Here is an 18551-nt window from a genome sequence, read left to right as displayed (position 1 = left end):
TTGCTTTAATGTCTCTATTTTAAAATTAAACTTTGAAAGTTTTTTTTTTATAAATAATAAATAGGTTCCAATCATCAGGTTATCTTTCTGTTCTAACAGTATTTAGATTAGCAAAACCAAGAATAGCATATTTTCATTATTCCGGGCTACTTTTATTTCATAAATTAGACTAGTATTTTATGTTATAATTTGCACACATATATAGATGTTTATAGCACAGATTATCAGAATGATCAGATGAAGTAAATAAAACTATAAAATACAAAGACGGTTATTTTCTTTGGCATCTACATAAAAAACCCCTGTACTTGTGGATGTTGTTTCCAATTGTGCCAGTGGTTTATACGCAATTTCAGTAATTTGATCATAGCTGATGAAAAGCTGACAAGATTTCCACAGTGCCCCATTAGATGAAAGCAGCATGAAACCACAGGTTAATCTGCAAACAGATTTTCATGCTTATTACTCTAATGATTCTATCACATTTGATGTAGCAGGCTGCAAGGCGTCTCTCAGCAGCAACAGTGTGCTCCATTTTGATCTCTCTACTCATTAAATGATGTAGTAATTTGACTGACCTCTGACCAGGTGCATAGCTATTCATAATTGCATGTCATTCTGATGGGGAAATTACTTGAGAGAAACCAAAGTATTCATCCTGCTTTCCTAGTCAAAAAACTAACAAAAGAAATATTGCATTAATTTTCAAATGATGATATTACATTTAGTGCCTAGGCCCCATATATCAAAATCTGAAAACTGCTCAGTTACTATATGCGCTTAATCTTAATGGTATCTGTGGATGTCAAGGGCATGGAGGAAATTAAATCGGAAAGTGCAGATAGACCTAAGAAGACATTATCTCTTTATGATTGCAGTTTTGATAGGTATTTCAGTGAATTTCATTTTCGCAGAATGGTAGAAGATGAGTTAGCCACCAGATTTTCTCATTTTTCTTCTACATGATTTATGTGAGTTGAGTATAAAACTTTTTATGGGAGTGCAGTTACTGAAGATGAGAGGTAAATTAATGCACTGGGTTTCCATCTCGGTTTCATGCACAATTGTCAGAGCTGTACATACGTAATGGATCCCCATCATTATTCAGGGTTGTTTACATTCAAAATATGTAATGAAATCTGTTCAGAATAATGAGGGAAATAAAAGTTTAGAAAATTGTAAAGGTCATGAAGTTTGAGAAATGATGCAATGCTCCCAAAATAACATTTAGGCAATATAAATTACAATATTATGCACCAACCCTGCCTTATAGAGACATGAAGATAAAGTGCTTTCAACTAGTGAAATGCTGTTAGCGCTTTCTGAAGTATGAGAATGTGTAAAATGTTGCTGATTTCATATTCTGTTTTTGTGCATATATATGTATGTATAAAGGAATTTTATGGAGGACAATAATGGTTTTCACTAACAGAGAATTTAAATATATTTTCTAAGTATATATTTTCTTCCATAAACATTCCAATAGAAGTTTGATTAAACATTAGCTTGATTGCTAGTTTTTTTCTGTTTTGAAAGGCATTTCTAACCAATACAACTAAATAATGCCAGTTTTTTACACTTGGAAGTTTATCATAAACTGAGAAGTTTTGGGAACTGTCTCAAATGTAAAATTATATATATACACACACACACACACACATATATACACACACACACACATATTAATACATTTTATTCTTTAATTAATTGAAATGAATAACAACATAGTATTCACCAAATAAATATATTAGCAGAGTTCTTGCAATATCTCTGTATTTTTTCACATGGGTTATATCCAATCTATTATATAATAGTTTTTGCTGGTATCATGTGTTTCCATGACAGCTTATGTCATTTGCATCATTTGCGTAGTGATATCACATAAATAATGTAAATTAATGAAAATGACATAATTTATACCTCAATTTAAATCATTTGTATGTTGTTATACATATGTCATGAATTTCCACAATAACATGATAGACTTCATTGTGATTTAAATGAATGAGTTTTGATTCTGCTTATTTGAAGCAAATCTAGAATGAAAGCTGAGATTAAGAATGCTTAAGTTCTAGAGTGAAAGATGTTGCTAGAATGGTGATGATATCACTTAATCAGAATCTGTTGATATAGCCTTCCCCCCTAACAGGGAAAGAAATACCCTTAAAATGGCTTTCAAAGGGTTTTTAAAAATCTGAACACTGCAGAAATTGGGCCAGTTTGAACCTAATGTTCTAAATCTCATAAACCATTGCAACAAATAGTATTGGCTTCATATAGTTCCTCTAGTCTTTTTCCTCTTAACTGTTATTGCTTTTTTCTTTTTTTGGCAGAGATCCTAGCTTACTTTAACCAGAGTACATTGTTTTAAACATAATGAGAAATTGTAATTTAAACATAACAGGAAAACTGATTTTAAAAATTGGATATATGTGTTAAGACAAGTATACAAAGGAAGAAAAGAAACAAGAACAAGATTGATGCTTGTTTTGGGCTTCATAAGCCCTCTTCTCTTAGATTCTCTTCTTTGGATTTCTCCAATTTGAGTATCTTCGGCGTTTTGTTTTTTGTTTTTTTTTAGTTTCTCTGAAAGAATGAAACTGTTTGACCATTTCATATTTGAATATAAATTACATGTATTTTGTTTAGAGACTTTTATTGTCAAAAGGCTCAAAAGATCAGAGGAAATACAAAAGTTCAGTCCAGGTAACTGAAATTTAAATTATGTATGTGTGTTGGGGCGGGGAGAAGAGCGTATGCTGAAATCTATATAGATTTACTAGATGGACTTCATGGTATTCCCTATGACACTCTGTGGAAGTGAAATTGGACTTTGAAAAAACAGGATAAGAAGAGAATTGACACTTTTGATTTTAGTGTTGGAGAAGAGTCCTGAGAATACCATGGACAGCCAAGAAAACAAGCAAATCAAATCAAATCAAACAAATCAACCCAGAGTTCTTACTTGAGGTGCAAATGACCAGGCTCAAATTAGCCTACTGCAGATACATTTTGCAAAGACCTAGCTCTCTGGAGATGCCATTAATACTGGGAAAAAGGAAGGAAAGAGAAGAAGAGGACAACCAGCAGCAGGGTGGATGGAATCACTTACCTCAGCAATGAGTGCACCGTTGGAAGACCTGAAAGACCAGCTTAGGGATAGATCGTCATGAGGAATATCTATATGGTTGCTAGAATTGACAATGACTTAATGGCATTGGACCATTAATCAGATGGACTTCATAGTTTCCCTGCACAGGATTATACTGCTACATTTTACGTTATGTAAAAATAAGAACATTGTACCATATTCTGATTGAGCAAAGAATTGGGAATCGCAGAAAGTGAAGATAGTAAGTATGTTATATGAAGTTAAGAAAATAAAGGAGCTAGAAAAGCTAAGACAGAATGCTGTAGGGCATACACAGTGTTTTTTGGGTTTAAGATTATACAGGTAGTCCTCACTTAACCCTAATTGGTACCAGCAATTCTGCCACTAAGTAAAGTGGTAGCTAAGTGAGAAATCATGTGACTGTGACTTTGCTTTCTGGCTGGAAAGAGACAAGACTACTCAGTTTCACACCTTTGGCTTTTGTTTGCCTCCTAACCAGTTCCCTGCCCTTTGGAATAGTCAAGTGCCTACTTACTGTCTTGTACATATCAAAAGCAACATGATCAAGCCTCAGTTGCACCATGCAAACATATTACTCTCTTGAAATCCCTGGCAATCTCACCTTTGCCTGATCTTCCCCGCGCCCCCCCCCCAAGAGTGGAGTGATTGGAGAGGAAGAGATTTCAAGACAGTAAGTTGTTTGCTCTTCTACACATCAAAAGCAATATGATTGTGCTGGCAGCCTGGGGCTCAGAGCTGCAGGTGCACAACGTAAAACAGCTTACAGTACTCTCTTGAAATCTCTTCCTCTCCAATCTCTCTGCTCTGTGGGGGGAGGGGGGCGGAGGAGAAAAAAAGCAAGGGATTTCTGTAGGCAGTCTCTCTTTTGCTTGACCTTTTCCTGCTGCCTGTGCTATTGCATTGCTTTCAATGTGTAGAAGAGCAAACAGCTTACTCCCTTGAAATTCTTCTCCAATCTCTCTGCTCTGCAGGTGGGTGAAATGAAATGAAATGAAATGAAATGAAATGAAATGAAAACAGGGAGACCCAGTTCTGAGGTGAACTTTTATCATTAATAAGACTTCCTTTAATTTATTGTGGTGTTTATTTTTTTATTGCATCATTCCTATAGTAGTAGTAGTTATTACAGTGCAATGGTTTTGAAGAGAAAGTTGCCATATTTGACTGAAATTCTTTTTAGGAAACTCTTTTCTTTCTAATTCTGTCCCATTGTTTTGAAAACAAAACAAAATCTGAAGACCTTTCTCACTAGTAAATGCCATCTATACTTAAGAAATTTCTGTTGAACTTTCTGTTGAATATTTTTATATTTTGAACCCAGATTTGCTTTGTATTAAATGATCTTTTGAGATATCATGAGATTTGGGGGTTCTTAGAAACGTTTTCAATATATAAAAATTAGACTTAGCACAAAATAGATTTTAGCTGAGCTGCTATAAAATTGCTAAGATTCATGCATTCATGCATTCATGCATTCATTCATTCATTCATTCATTCATTCATTCATTCATTCATTCATTCATTCATTCTATTTATATAGCTGCCCATCTCACTTTTACGTGATTCCAGGTGGCTTTATATGGAAAGGAAAGATGAAGCAAGAGAATGTATGTATGCAAACTGAATAAAAAGGCATTTAGTGAGGAGGATTTAAAGAAAGCAGTACAAGAATTCTCACACACTCATACATATTTTTTTCATTCTTGGATATATTATCTATAAGATATATTCATATTTCAGGCAATATTTGTTGAAAGTTTTGCCCCTAGTCTAATGATAGATAAGCAAGAGCCTGTTATGGAGAATTTGTTGAATGCTCATCTTAGTCCTGTCCCAGGATAATTACAGGGATTCTTAGCATATGGGAAGGTGTAGGATATGCACAGAGTCAACAGAGACCAGATTGATTGCTATAAGTACAGCTGGCATATAGACTTGATTGTTAGACTTACCTGAGTGGTGGTGTTATCAGTGGGAGAGATTAAGCAGATGGAATACTTATAAGTATTGGTGTGTTTCCTCAGCTGCTACAGTGTATGGATTTCCAAAATTTCTTGTACAGGATAAAATATTAGAAATGTTTTGATATTAAAATTGATATATTTATCAATAATTACTCTCTTTTATCTGAGAAAAAGTAAAGTCACAAAGTACTTTGCTGTCATGCTCTGCTTTATTGAAGTTTTAAGTTATGTTCCAAAACAACATAATCATACCTTCACTTATTTATCTTTTTATTAATTTCTAGTAAGTTAAATACTAGCATCATAGCAACCTTTAGCTTATTCTTCCTAATTACTTTTCTTTGACAGTTAATACCAGAGAATTCATTACACATTAATTGTAATATAAATGATTAGTCATACTGTAATGCAATACAGATTTGTTATTTATAGTCTTTATAAACATACTTGTCAAAACTATAGTTACAGCAAAACAAATGATAAAAAATAAAATAATAGTAACAATAATAATTTAAAACCACAAATGATTTTAGAGCAACTGTTTGGGTTCTAGTTTATATGTCATGTTACTTTCATACTTCAGACATGAAATCTTTTGAATGATGTTAAATGGATTATGCACTTACTATTGGATTATGTAAGGAAAAGTGCTTTATTTTGTTAAACTCTAATTTACACAATTTAATGTTTCATTTATTTCCATATCTTACATGACAAAGATAGGTTAATGTCATCTCATATTAAACTAATTCCTTACCCGAGATTCATTTTCTTATTCTAATGCATTAGTTTAAGCACAGAGTATAATAACCAATTACCATAAGGAGTGCTTAAAGAGTGTTTGAGAGCCAGTTTAGTGTAATGGTTTAAGGCAACAGGCTAGAAACCAGGAGACTTGAGTTCTAGGCCTTCTTTAGTCATGAAGCCAGCTGAGTGACTTTGGGCCAGTCACTCTCTCTCAGCCTTAGGAAGAAGATAATGGTAAAGCACTTCTAAAAATGTTGCCAAGGAAATTGCAGGGACTTATCCAGGTAGTTGCCAGGAGTGAAGACTGATTCACAGGCATACCCCCCCCCCCAAGTGTTTATGGATAATACTCAAAATTGAGTTTTGTAGTTTTGATTGATTGATTGATTTTGTGCCATCAAGTCGTTGTTGACTGTCAGTGACCACACAGATTTTTCTCCATGACGATTGGTAGCATGTGGAAAGAAATAATGGGATTCCCATGCAGGATGTGTTGCATCATCATATGTGTAAGGGTTATGTTAAAAAAAAAAAAGTGAGCTGATACCAGCAAATCAATAACAGTTTTCTAAGGATCACTTCTTAGATCACTATTAGTACTGTACCAACTAAACCCTTCAGTTGATATCCCTATATTCTGAATGACCATCTCTAAGGCTATCTCTATCAGTAACATACTGGATAGGAAGTAATGTCTGGAAATAAACATACTGTTTGAAAAAAAACAGAATCAGGTAGTCCTTGTCTAATTTGGGACTGGCAATTCTGCCACTAAGTGAAGTGGTCACTAAATGGGAAATCACATGACCACGACTGTGCCCACGACTGTGCCTTCTAGCTGGAAAGAGACAAGACTACTGTTTCATGTCTTCGGCTTTTGTTTGCCTCCTAACCATTCCCCACCCTTTGGAAGTGCCTGCTTATTGTCTTGTACACATTACAAGCAATGCGATTGCACTGCAGCCTGGGGCTGGAAGCTGCAGGCATGCTATGCAAACAGTCTTGAAACCAGGCACAAGACAGTGTGTACTGACCGTAATGGAGATCATGTCACTGTGAAGGTTGTAAATGGTTGTAAATGAGACATATAGTTATTTTTTTAGCACTGTCATAACTACAAATGGTCGCTGAATGAATGGTCGGTAAGTGAGGACTACCTGTAAATGAATCTATTAACTTATATTTTTAGATGTACTAAGTATAAAACTGCAGGTTAAATTTTATCTTAATACTAGTTTTCATCATGCAAACTAACCCACATGATAAATTTTACAGATTATGGTGGTCACAGGGACCTCAGCAATGTTTTATCTTTTCTGTTGGTCATAGGGAACCAGTGGAAAACTTACCTGCTCCATGTAACATCACTTTTGAGGCTCAAAAAGATGCACGCTAGTGCTTCTTAATAGTAATTATATCAGGCCTAGCCCAAAGAACTCCTGGAGACCATGCAGGTTCAATCAACAAGGTTTATTTGCCAGCACCTGATTACAGAAATCTTCTCAGACTGACCAGCAGTTCCCAGGCACAAGTCTCTACTATCTTCTGGAATGTTTAGGGATGCGCCAGCTTTCTCCGCTTATCTCCAGAGCATTGCTCTGGAGACGAGAGCACTGTTTTCGCCCCCCTTCCTCCATTCCAGTCCATCACAAATTATGATCTCAGTCTTTTCTAATAAGCAAAACTGTTAGTAGCTAGGTACTCTGGAATTATTATTTATGCATTTATCTGAAAGAAGAGTGTATTATGTAGTGTACTCTGAAAATCAGGGATCCTCTTACATTTGTATACAACTTACAGAAACAGATTATTTTTATTAAGCCCACTGCAAAATCCCACTGGGATTTTGTAGAGATTTAACACCTGTCATTATACTAACAGTATAGATTGGACTGCCATGGAAGATAATCTGGGATGGTGAGGTACTAGTGCTACGCTTTCCCATTGTTATCATTGATACTGGTAGATTTGAACCACCTAGCAAATCCTTGGCTATTATTGCTCCCTTGAATATCCTCATTGATTATTTATTATATTGCTTTCATTAGTTAGCTAACTAATTAGGCTAGTTAACCTAGTCAAACTCGGTTATCTCTGAAAGCAAAACAAAGTTGGGCTACTTAGTACTCGGATGGGAGGTCACCAGTAAATCTCAGGATTGTAGACTGGGCTGGAAAGTTGTAAAAAACGTCCATAGTGTTGTTGCCAGGAAATCTACATAGGTGTGTGCATGAGATCACCAGAGTTCAGTTCAACTTGAAGGAGACTTTATGTTAACCTCATATTGATTAAAAGGACAGGTAATCCTCAGTTAATGACTGCCTCAATCAGCAACCGTTTGAACTTATGACAGTGCTGAAAAAGTAGATTTAGGACCAGTCCTTGAACTTATGTCATTGCAGCGTCCCCACAGCCATGTGATCACTATTTGGATGCTTTGCAACCGGCACACATTTATGACAGTTGCAGCATCCCACAGTCACATGATCAATATTTGCAACCTTCACAGCCAGCTTCTGACAAGCAAAGTCAGTGGGGAAGCCGGCAATAAGTACCATGGCACATGACATTGCACTTAACAACCTCAGGTGATTTGCTTAACAGCCACAGTGGAACTGATGTAAGTTGGGCACAGTCACATGATGTTTTATTTAACTGCATCACTTAGCGATGGGGTTAACAGTCCCATTTGCTGTTGTTAAGTGAGGACTACCTGTACTTCTGTATACCCACTTTTGTGTACATTTTTTTAGAACAAATGTCATCTTAAATTTAATTTCTGCTCTTTTGAATAAATACAATACTCTTTAACATTATAATGTAAGGAGCAATTGAGTAAATACATTAACAGAAAAGCTTAATTTTCCTACTACTTAACTTTAAAAAACTGATTTTAATTTTTATCAATATAGTGGTATTCTTATGTATAAACAGGAATTATGTACATACAGGAATTGTGCTTTTTAAGAAAAGCTCCAGCCTGCCGTGCCTGTCCTATGCACATATATATGTACTAATTTAAAAGAACAATGAAATAAGACTAGTAGCTCTTTATGTATCTCAGGACAGAAAATTGGTGTAGCTTGGGAGTATCCCACTGAGGCTTTCTTCCCATATATCTCTCATTGATGTTGTGTATAATCAGGAGAGCTTACATCCCCACTATTAACAGTGTGTCCCGGAAGCTGATGATTACACATAATTTCTGTATACTTTTGAGTTTATGTACATTAAATGGTTAGCAGATGTACATTGTTCTGAATGTTAGAACTTTCTAGTGAAGTGTTCTGAATGTTCCAAAGGAACAAAAGTCAAAATGTTTTTTAGTATCCCACTATAGGAAACAAAGGGAAGGTGAAACTTGGTTCCCTTATTTTTAATCTTAGGGTCATAAGAATAAGTAGGATTGTAGTCTATGCTGAGTGCCGTTATCTAATTTGTAGAAATAATATGATTTAAAATAGCATTTCATAGTGAAAAAATGGAAATGTTTAAGCATGCTTTTTGCAACTTGTCTTTGCCCAAACAGCTGTAGATTTATTAGCTAGTGTGCTCTTCAGCAAATATCTCTGATTCAGAGATATTTGCCAAAAAAAAAAAAGAGTCAGAAATGATGTCTAAAATGTTCTGCAGAGTTTTAGTAGCTGTGAGCAAAATGCATACAACTCACAAATTTGTAGCACCTTTGAGCACATATTAAAAATTGGATATATCTCTAAGATGCACACTCATTTTTAAAACTGTGAGAATATTCGTAGTATTTTGTAAATGTTTAGTGACTGAGAAAAAAATGTAATTGTCAAACTTATTTTCTCTCTTTAATATGTAGAAAACTATCAATATTTGAAATTACTTGTAATTTTCTGATGAATTTTGAAAATATCTAGCATATCTATATCTAGCAGAGGGATTTAGATCTAACCTACAGAATATTCAGACATTGCAAATTATGTAAGTGTCAAAAATGTGTTTAGCTGACAAATCTGCTTCTGCAAAGATCTGTAGCAAAGTCCAGTGGAGGGTGTCTAGACCACAAGGGAAAATGTAAGGTTCTACTCATTGTTTAAAAAGAGCTCTTGCAGTTTTATAGTTCAGTGCTGACATGCTTTAGCAGAAGAAAACTCTGAGCAAATATATCTTGTATTGGTTAGTTAAAATGTTTTTTTACTATAGAGCTGCATCCAGCATCCCATGATATCAAGCATGATTGTCAGGGTTTTAGGGAGACCCAAATAGTCCTCCCCCAATAATCTACTTCTATGCAAGAAGAAGTGAGTGAGGTTAGCTTCTGCATGGATGAACAATTCCTATTATCTATCTAACAGTATACCTTTATTATTAAGACAGCTAATTTTTATAAACCCCAGTACCAGCTGATTTATTCAACTTATTTGTATTTTTCAATGTGGCTTTCCTGGAATTAATTTATGAGTTTATATATCCATTATGTTTAACAAATTAAGCACACTGAATGCATCAGAAAAGCATAAAGTTATTCTGAGCATTTAAATTATACAAATTTTTAAATATATGCTTTATTTTCTTTCTTGGCTATAATGTTATACACTTATAAAAAAAAAAGTATAGATATTTTATCCCAGTTTTGTGCATAGCCATATTATATAAGCAGTGTATTCTCAGAGTATTTTTGTTTGTTTGTTTGTTTGTTTGTACCTGAACCAGTTTTACAAACTAATGTGAATGCTTTTATTAGGGCACTGTAGAAAAGCAGTTTCTATCATTTTTATCACTCAAGATGTAAGATAAATGCCTACTTATGTTTGTGTGTTTTTGTACATAAAACAAGTTCATGATAAAATTGGTTTCTGTATATTTTATGTTTTAGGGGATACTTTTTAAATTTAAATTCTGAAAACAAAAGTAAAATTTGTTACAAAATCTGATCCAAGAATTAGAATAAAGTGGATTAGTACTGAATCACACATGCCTATTAATACATAATAAATGTGAGAACTGTGTGTTGACATCAATCCACCCAGATTTCAACATTTAATTACTGCACAAATACATTATTTATAATCTGCATTCTTTTCTTTTCTTTTTTCCCAGTCTGCTGCTGAGCAGGCCAAAGCTAGATTACAATTGGTCCTTGAAGCTGCTGGTAAGTAAGTGAATAAAAATATTGATTAAAAAAATAAAGTAAAATGGGCTCATGTTTACTTCAACAGCCATATTACTTAGGGTTATTATTGCTATATAGTTAATAAGTCAGCCCTAGTATATTATATGATTGATTAGTGCCTTCACATAGACAGAGGTGTAAGAATTCATTTGGGAAAAAATATAGTGCCAAAATATCCCAAGATTAGTAGGAGATAAAAATCTTTGTCAACTCCATGATACACTATTTGCTTTATTTACCTATCCTATTGAATTTATATTCTTATTTTATTCTAAAGTTTCATTTGCATCATCCAATGTGCAAAAGACAATTTTTTTGTTTAATTTTAGATTTACTTTTTATTTGAACCTCATGATGAAATGTATAGTTTAGAATATCCTGGTTTTTTCAGAATATTACAGATTCTATGAGTTTTACGCCATTTGGATCAGAAGCATAGTGTTGAAATATTGAGATTCTTGTAACACATTAATATTATTTTAAAAACCCTTAAAATCAGAGTTAAATTTTGAGTTCCATATTATTCTTGAATAAAGTATAAGATTAGAAAATATGTGGTATTCACAAAATTTAAATAATAGTATCTCCTTTTCTTTGGCTTCATATTAACAAACATCTTCTAGGCAATTTACAGAAAGAAAAAACCATGAAGCATATGTATATTTGAAGTATCATATACAAAATTAAAATTATTCAAAGTGCGGAGAAAAATAAAATGTTCCTTCCATTGTAAATGGCATTTATAACAATGTATCTCAGTTTAAGAAAAATGCTCTTACACTGTAAGGATCTACTATTTATTTAAATATTGTTGAGACAATATGCAGGTTTTCACCTGACACTGAATTATCATAAAGAAGATGCCAGGAAGTCTTTTGTGAGAGATTTGTTGAAATACTGAAAAGGAAGGTCTAGCTTTTGGATTCATTCTGACTAATTAAGAGTTATGATCAATAAACAGTGGTTTGTAAAACTTTGGGAGTTAACAGTTTATCCTTTTTGCTTCACATTTATTCTGTACGTTCCTTTTTAAGCATATCAAACTATTGTAATATTTATTTATACTTTTATTTATGAAGCACGTGTGTAATGAAGCATTCATGTAGTACAATGCTAACTCCAGAAGGCTGTATTCTCATTACTGGTAAAAATTGAACTTAGTGTCCTTGGTGTGTGTATGTATTTTTTTCTCCCCTTTTAGTATACATTACAGTTGTTGAGCACACTTAAATATCACTGACTGTATTCAAGATCATTAGCATTTTGGAGCGATCAGCAAAAATATTTGAATCTCAGAGAGCTATTAATAATAATACTTCTTTAAAATCAGTGTTTAAGAGCATATTTTAAAGCATATTTTAAAATACTTTATATATAAACAATATTATGCATGGTATTTCTCTTTATAATGGATTCAAATGAACTTTTGAAATATCTCACACTTATTTAGCCATTATGTATTTCACCTAACTTTTGCCTTTAAAAAGTCTTTTACGTAGATTATATTGATATGAAGCTTGTACAGATTATATTATTCATAACATTTTTTAATGTTCCTCATAGTTTTCATTTTAATCACAGATTGTATATTTCTTCACACAGGGAGAAAAATAATTAACCAAATAATTTGTTTAAAGGAAGTAATTCTATATCCTTAAGAACTTCCACTTTATCCTCAATCGCTATATGTTTGAGTGACTTTCTTTCTTTACTTATTTTTTTCAATAGAATAAATAAGTATTGCATTATTTTAATATAGTTTAACAATATCACAGCAATGTGCTCTCTTTGAGCAGATGTTAAGCAGGCAGTTCCTGAATGTTAATTTTGAGAGGGTGGTATGTTTAAGCCTATCTAAAGTATGTTGCATGTGGGCTTTCCAGGCTTAGTTACAATGCTGTCTCTCTTGGGAGAATTTTAAAGCTAAACCTCTTTCTTTTTGTCACTCTATATGGACTCTCTCAAGTCAGTATAAAGCAGATCATCCCTAGGCTAAAGCTCTTCAGCTTTTGTTATTGGGCTCTGTAGGCCTGTAATTAGGCCTCCTGGCAGGCCTTGCAGCCCAGTTAATGGTCATATGGAGTTTCTATGAGGCAGACTGGCTTTGTATAAATCCTTCGTTGGAATATGTTTATGGGTCACTTCATACCAGGACCGTGTTTTGTCCTTGTGCCCTATAGGCTGACAAGGAACTGGTTCCCTTGACCATGGACAGCTCAGTTTGCTGCTCATAGTCTACTCAACTAATCCCCAGTGTAAACAGAGGATTTAGCGTAGCTTCTGTCACTTACAGTTGCCAAACCACTTGGGTGTCTGTGATTTCTTTTCCAGCATTAATTATTGAATGATGCAGAACAGTAAAAGGTTTCATGGTTGTTTGTACATTAAATATATCCTTCTTGTCTCAAATACTATTAAGACAGTATTCACAATATTGAATACCTCATCTCAGTAGAAATGCCCCAGCTCAAAACATATCTGAATAATCCATATTTTAACTGAATTTTAAAAATGTACACTTTACAAGCATACTATATATGAACGTTTCCAAATAGTTAATTTCTGCTAATCGTATTAAAATGTTGTCCAAAATTTGCTACACTGCAAAGATTCTTTTCTACTTATAAAAGCAATTGCAGAAGTTGATTGATGTGTGCTTTCAAAGTCCTGAGTTGAAATGGCTGTCTGATCTGCATGTGGAATCTGCATTTCAAACCTGTTTCTAAAAAAGCATGCAAAATACTATATTTTAAAGACAGAATTGTTGAGAGCTTAAAACAGACTTCAGAACAGAGATGTTAATATGACATTAGCAATATGTGGTAAAAACTGACAGAGGAATTATTTATGTTTTTTATATAATGGAGTTGTTTGACAGCTTATCTGAATGTGTAACTGTTTAACTCATTATGTCCTGATTATATAGCCGGTTTGCTCACTTAATTCTGCATCACAATTATTTTAAAAATAGTTTCTATAAATGAATTAGTTAGAAAAACACAAATGTATTAATGTTAGATGTTGCAATGCAGAACATTTCTTCTATGGTTGTCTTCAATGTTTCATAAGAGTGATAAATCTGTATTTGCTCAGTCTTATATAACAAGTGGTCTACAGTCTGTGGTTCTAAGATGTTTCATAACAGATGTGGCTGAGGAGACCACATACATAGAATATATGATTTTAGTCTGGTGGAACTAATAGGATCACTCATTACTTTATAGATCTTTTCTTTTTTGTGTTTTTAATGAAAATTGTTTAGTTAAATAGAGCAGGTTTTTTTCTTTTTCTTTTGCTCAGTGCTTAGTAACTCTGCAAAGCCAGTTTTAAGGCCAGCTGGGAAGAAATAAAATATTACAATTTTTCATCTAAATATTAGAAATTAGATATGATTAATTTAAAAAAGAATAGTATGAGATTGCGTATATTTCTGTAATGTTATTAATATTAGCTCTATTTACATTCATAGGGCTGCATCTTATGTTTTCTTTGGAATGTGAAATTATCAAAAATGGAATGTGTGCAATATGCTTATGTACCTATTTCAGTAATTTACATTATGGAAATGACATAAAATGTATATCAATTAATGTTCTATCAAGTCATTGGTTTATATTTAAAGTGTTGCATATGTATTGAGATTTTAAAATCTTCCCCTCTAATTTCCAGTGTAATTCTTTAGCGATACTGAAAAATGCTACTGGAACTAGAAATTGGCAATACATTGTAGATGCCTTAGAAGAGAATATATGTAACCCAGGGTGAACTGTGATGTTCTTGGCACTAGGTAACATCAGTGTGAGTATGGAGTATGAAGTTTTGGTCTGTTTATATATAGTAGTGGGGATCATATGAAGAAAAAAAAAATTCTCCCCATCTTCCTTTTAAGGCATAACAGCTTCTCAGAAGTAGGTATTTTGTCTGTTTAGAGTTGTGATTGGGATGTAGCTGACTTAGCAATATACAGAATATCTAACAAGTGAAAAATAATCAGTACTTTGTTCCTTTGAGAGTTACTACTTTGCATTAAGCAGATGCACAGTTTTGTTAGCTAATGTAGTTCTTCCAATTCCTTGATAGTTATTACTGCAGCACATAATTTTTCTTTCTACAGAAGTAACAGAAAAAAACCCCTCTAGTATTCTGGCACCTGAGAACTTTACATGAGGGAAGAACTAAGCTTGAAAACAAATTTATTTCCAAAAAATATGAAGAAGGATGGGGAGTTGAGAGAAAAGCAGCCAGAAATAGTTTAACATGAGAAGTTATTCCTTTTTACATGATTTTGTCTTGGCAAGGGGTTAAGGTGACCTCTTAGGCTTGTGGAATCAAATTATAATGACCAACCATGATTAAAGCAATCTAAGATTTATAAACCTACTTCAAACTATGTTTTCCTTACCAAATCATAATAGCAGAATGTAGATGATGTTAAGAAATGTGGTCTGTTAGAGTACACTTAGATAGAAGAGAGTAACAAATCCAGAGCTTTTCCAATCAAATTAATCAAATTAAAATTAATCAAGTAAGAGCCTAGAACAAGTATATACTGAGATTTCCTTAATCAGTTATTTTTTCTTTTATTCCCTTTATCCCCTGCCTGTCCTATCCAATTACATCCCATTGCATCATCTTCACCTCAGGTCCTTTCCTTTCCTTTCCTTTCCTTTCCTTTCCTTTCCTTTCCTTTCCTTTCCTTTCCTTTCCTTTCCTTTCCTTTCCTTTCCTTTCCTTTCCTTTCCTTTCCTCTCCTCTCCTCTCCTCTCCTCTCCTCTCCTCTCCTCTCTCCTCTCTCCTCTCTCCTCTCTCCTCTCTCCTCTCTCCTCTCTCTTTTCCTTTTCCTTTTCCTTTTCCTTTTCCTTTTCCTTTTCCTTTTCCTTTCCTTTTACAGACATTTCATCACTAGTTAATAACTCATAGTGTTATATATTTGATTTTTTTTTCTCTCCAGTTTTAATGTGTGGCTTCTGGAGAGTATGTACACAGACATAATATTATATAAACAGTTATAATATATATAACATATTTATGGGAGAAAAAAGGATTTTTTTGGCTGGAACCCACAATCTTAGGCTGGCAAGAACGGAAAGACAAGACTCATATTTATCATTTTTTATCTGTCTAATCTTTCGTTCACGGATTGTTTTGCATTCATGGTCATTCCTTTCCATAAGTATAGTATAAATCTTCTGCGTCTTTTTTAAATTGACTTCAGTGGATTTAAACATTTCAGAATTGCTGTTTTACGACTGTAGTGTTAGTGACTATTTTTTTCATACTAGCTCCATATAAAGGTAAATAGCAAGATTTTTGCTAATGTAGCATAAAATTTGAATGATTCTGATGCAAATATTAATTAAGTTCAGCTGAATTTTGCATGCTTGCCATTAAAAGAAAAATGTATGGTTAGGTTACTTAAAATTATTGATTTCTGTTTCTGCCTGTTTACCCAAATGGATTATTTATTTCTCATATTTATATACTACCAGAGTCCAAAGAATCCTCATAATTTACAGTAATAAAAAGGATACAAATATACAGTTAAAAATAAAAACCCAGTAAAAGATCAAATTAATTTCTTCATTGTTTCAGTAATCATACAATGGCAACCATCGCAGGCCGACCTTAGCTTCCATTAAAAATGTAATGTAGGCCCTTTAGAATAATTCTGTGTTAACTATCTTTTGAAACATTGCCAAGGTAGCTGCTGATCTCATCTTTGGGGAGGCTGTCCAGTGGCCACCACTGAAAAAGAAGATGATTCTGAGTTTCAGAATGGCACCTTATTCTAGGAAGAATAGATAGAAAAAAATATAAACAAAACAAAAATATTTTGAAACAGAACTATAAGGTTGGGACCATTACAGACACTATAAAATGAGATTTTGTTTCCAAGAATGCAAATAGTAACCAATTTGCTGATTTAAAGCATGACCCAGTCATGCAGTTTTTAAAGAAACATCATAGAACATATGGACCCCTTAAGAAATATTTGAGTGTTAAAAATGTTAATTAATATTTTAAAATGGTTTTACTGAAATCCTTCCAATAATGCTGGTAAACTTCAATGGTACTTTTTTCTCGATTTTGAAGGAAGAAACTCATCATCTGTTAATCTAAATCCTAAAATAAGCTTATTTAAATAACTGAACACAGTTAAGAAAAAGCTCGACCCCTTAAATGCATAGAAAATTAGAGCCACATCCAGGTTTGAGATGCAATCCCACGCACTTTGCATAATCATAACCCCATCTGTTGGGGTTTTCCTGGCCATCAAAAGCTATAGGTATAGCTCATACAGTTTAAATAACAAGAAGGCTTCTTCTTCCAGTGATGTTTTCCATAATTAGCCTGAGAAAAATCTTCAGCTTATAGCTGATCTTCAGTGTTTATATTTTAAATACTCTTTATAGCTGATCATTTTTATCTTTTATCAGTATGTAAGTACAATAGAACTTTATTTTGTGTGAGAATTCCTTTCCAGTCTGCATCTGTAGGACTTTTAATAATTCTGAGTATATTAATATCAACATTTCATTGTCATAATTTTCTAATGCTTGCCATAAACAGGCATAAAATAGTATGTATCTTCAATACAAGTAATCTAATTTGTAAAAATGATTTACTAATTAATTTTTAAACAAATAATTGTAGTGCCAAACATTTGTCAGTCATCATAGTTCCTTTGAATTCGCTGATTAGAACACTGAACATGAGATAAAAGTTTACTGTACTTTAAGGAGTTTGATAGAGTTTGAAGCATTTTTTATCTTCATCTCTGTAAATTGGAGAGAATAGTTGTGGTTGTTTTTTCTTAACTGAAATTTAGTTTCAGAAAAAGGGTATTTAAAGCATACCTGTAAGTTCTTCATAGAACATCCTTACATTTGCATTGAAAATTAATACAGGATAGAGAAAACACAAGACATAGACAAACTTTGATGTATATGCAGGATGGAAAAACTGCAAAAACGTTAATACTATTGCCTCAAATAATGCTGGTTGGTAATGTTTCTGGGACTGCTGTTATCCCAAATTACACTAAGATCTATTAGATCTCCAGTTGTAAGGAGGAATGACCAAGCATACGAAGGGATGGTCAGTTGCTAGATTTGGGATAGCAATTCTTTAGCAGCTATTTCCCTTACCACTAATGACAGATTAAAATTTTATGCAACTCTTAATCTAGGAATAGTTAATAGTTCAGCATAACTCTGACCGCCCTCTTGCGGTGCCTGGAGGCTGTGAGGGTCTGGATGGGGAACAACAGGCTCCAGCTGAACTCTGGTAAGACGGAGTGGCTGTGGGTTAATGGCTCCTCTATATCCGGGATGTTGTCATCGTTGGTGCTGGATGGGGTAACACTGCCCCAAGCAGGCCCAGTGTGTAATTTGGGGGTCCTCCTGGATTCACAGTTCCTGCTCGAAGAGCAGGTGGCAGCCGCGGGCAGGAGGGCTTTTGCACAACTTCGGGTTGTGCACCAGTTACATCCTTTCCTGGATTGGGATGCCCTTTGAACGGTCACTCATGCCCTTGTTATCTCCCAGATAGACTACTGTAATGC

At 33.8% G+C, this 18551-nt stretch overlaps 1 protein-coding gene across 2 annotated transcripts in view; it reads left to right on the top strand.

Moving 5' to 3' along the window:
• RSRC1 (arginine and serine rich coiled-coil 1) overlaps positions 1-18551 on the top strand; it is a 196012-nt gene that overhangs the window by 94211 nt on the left and 83250 nt on the right. For both annotated transcript variants that reach the window (XM_088132040.1, XM_088132039.1), the window contains exon 6: positions 10915-10966. In XM_088132040.1, coding sequence (XP_087988166.1) covers positions 10915-10966 — 52 coding nt within the window. The remainder of the gene's footprint in view (positions 1-10914; positions 10967-18551) is intronic.

Source organism: Python bivittatus, unplaced genomic scaffold (assembly GCF_059951505.1).
Source record: "Python bivittatus isolate LINGU-HERP-01145 unplaced genomic scaffold, Pbiv_v1 ctg000980_np1212, whole genome shotgun sequence".
Taxonomy (NCBI): Eukaryota; Metazoa; Chordata; class Lepidosauria; order Squamata; family Pythonidae; genus Python; species Python bivittatus.
Note: the sequence above shows the minus strand (reverse complement) of the source record. Positions and strands in the feature narration are given on the sequence as shown.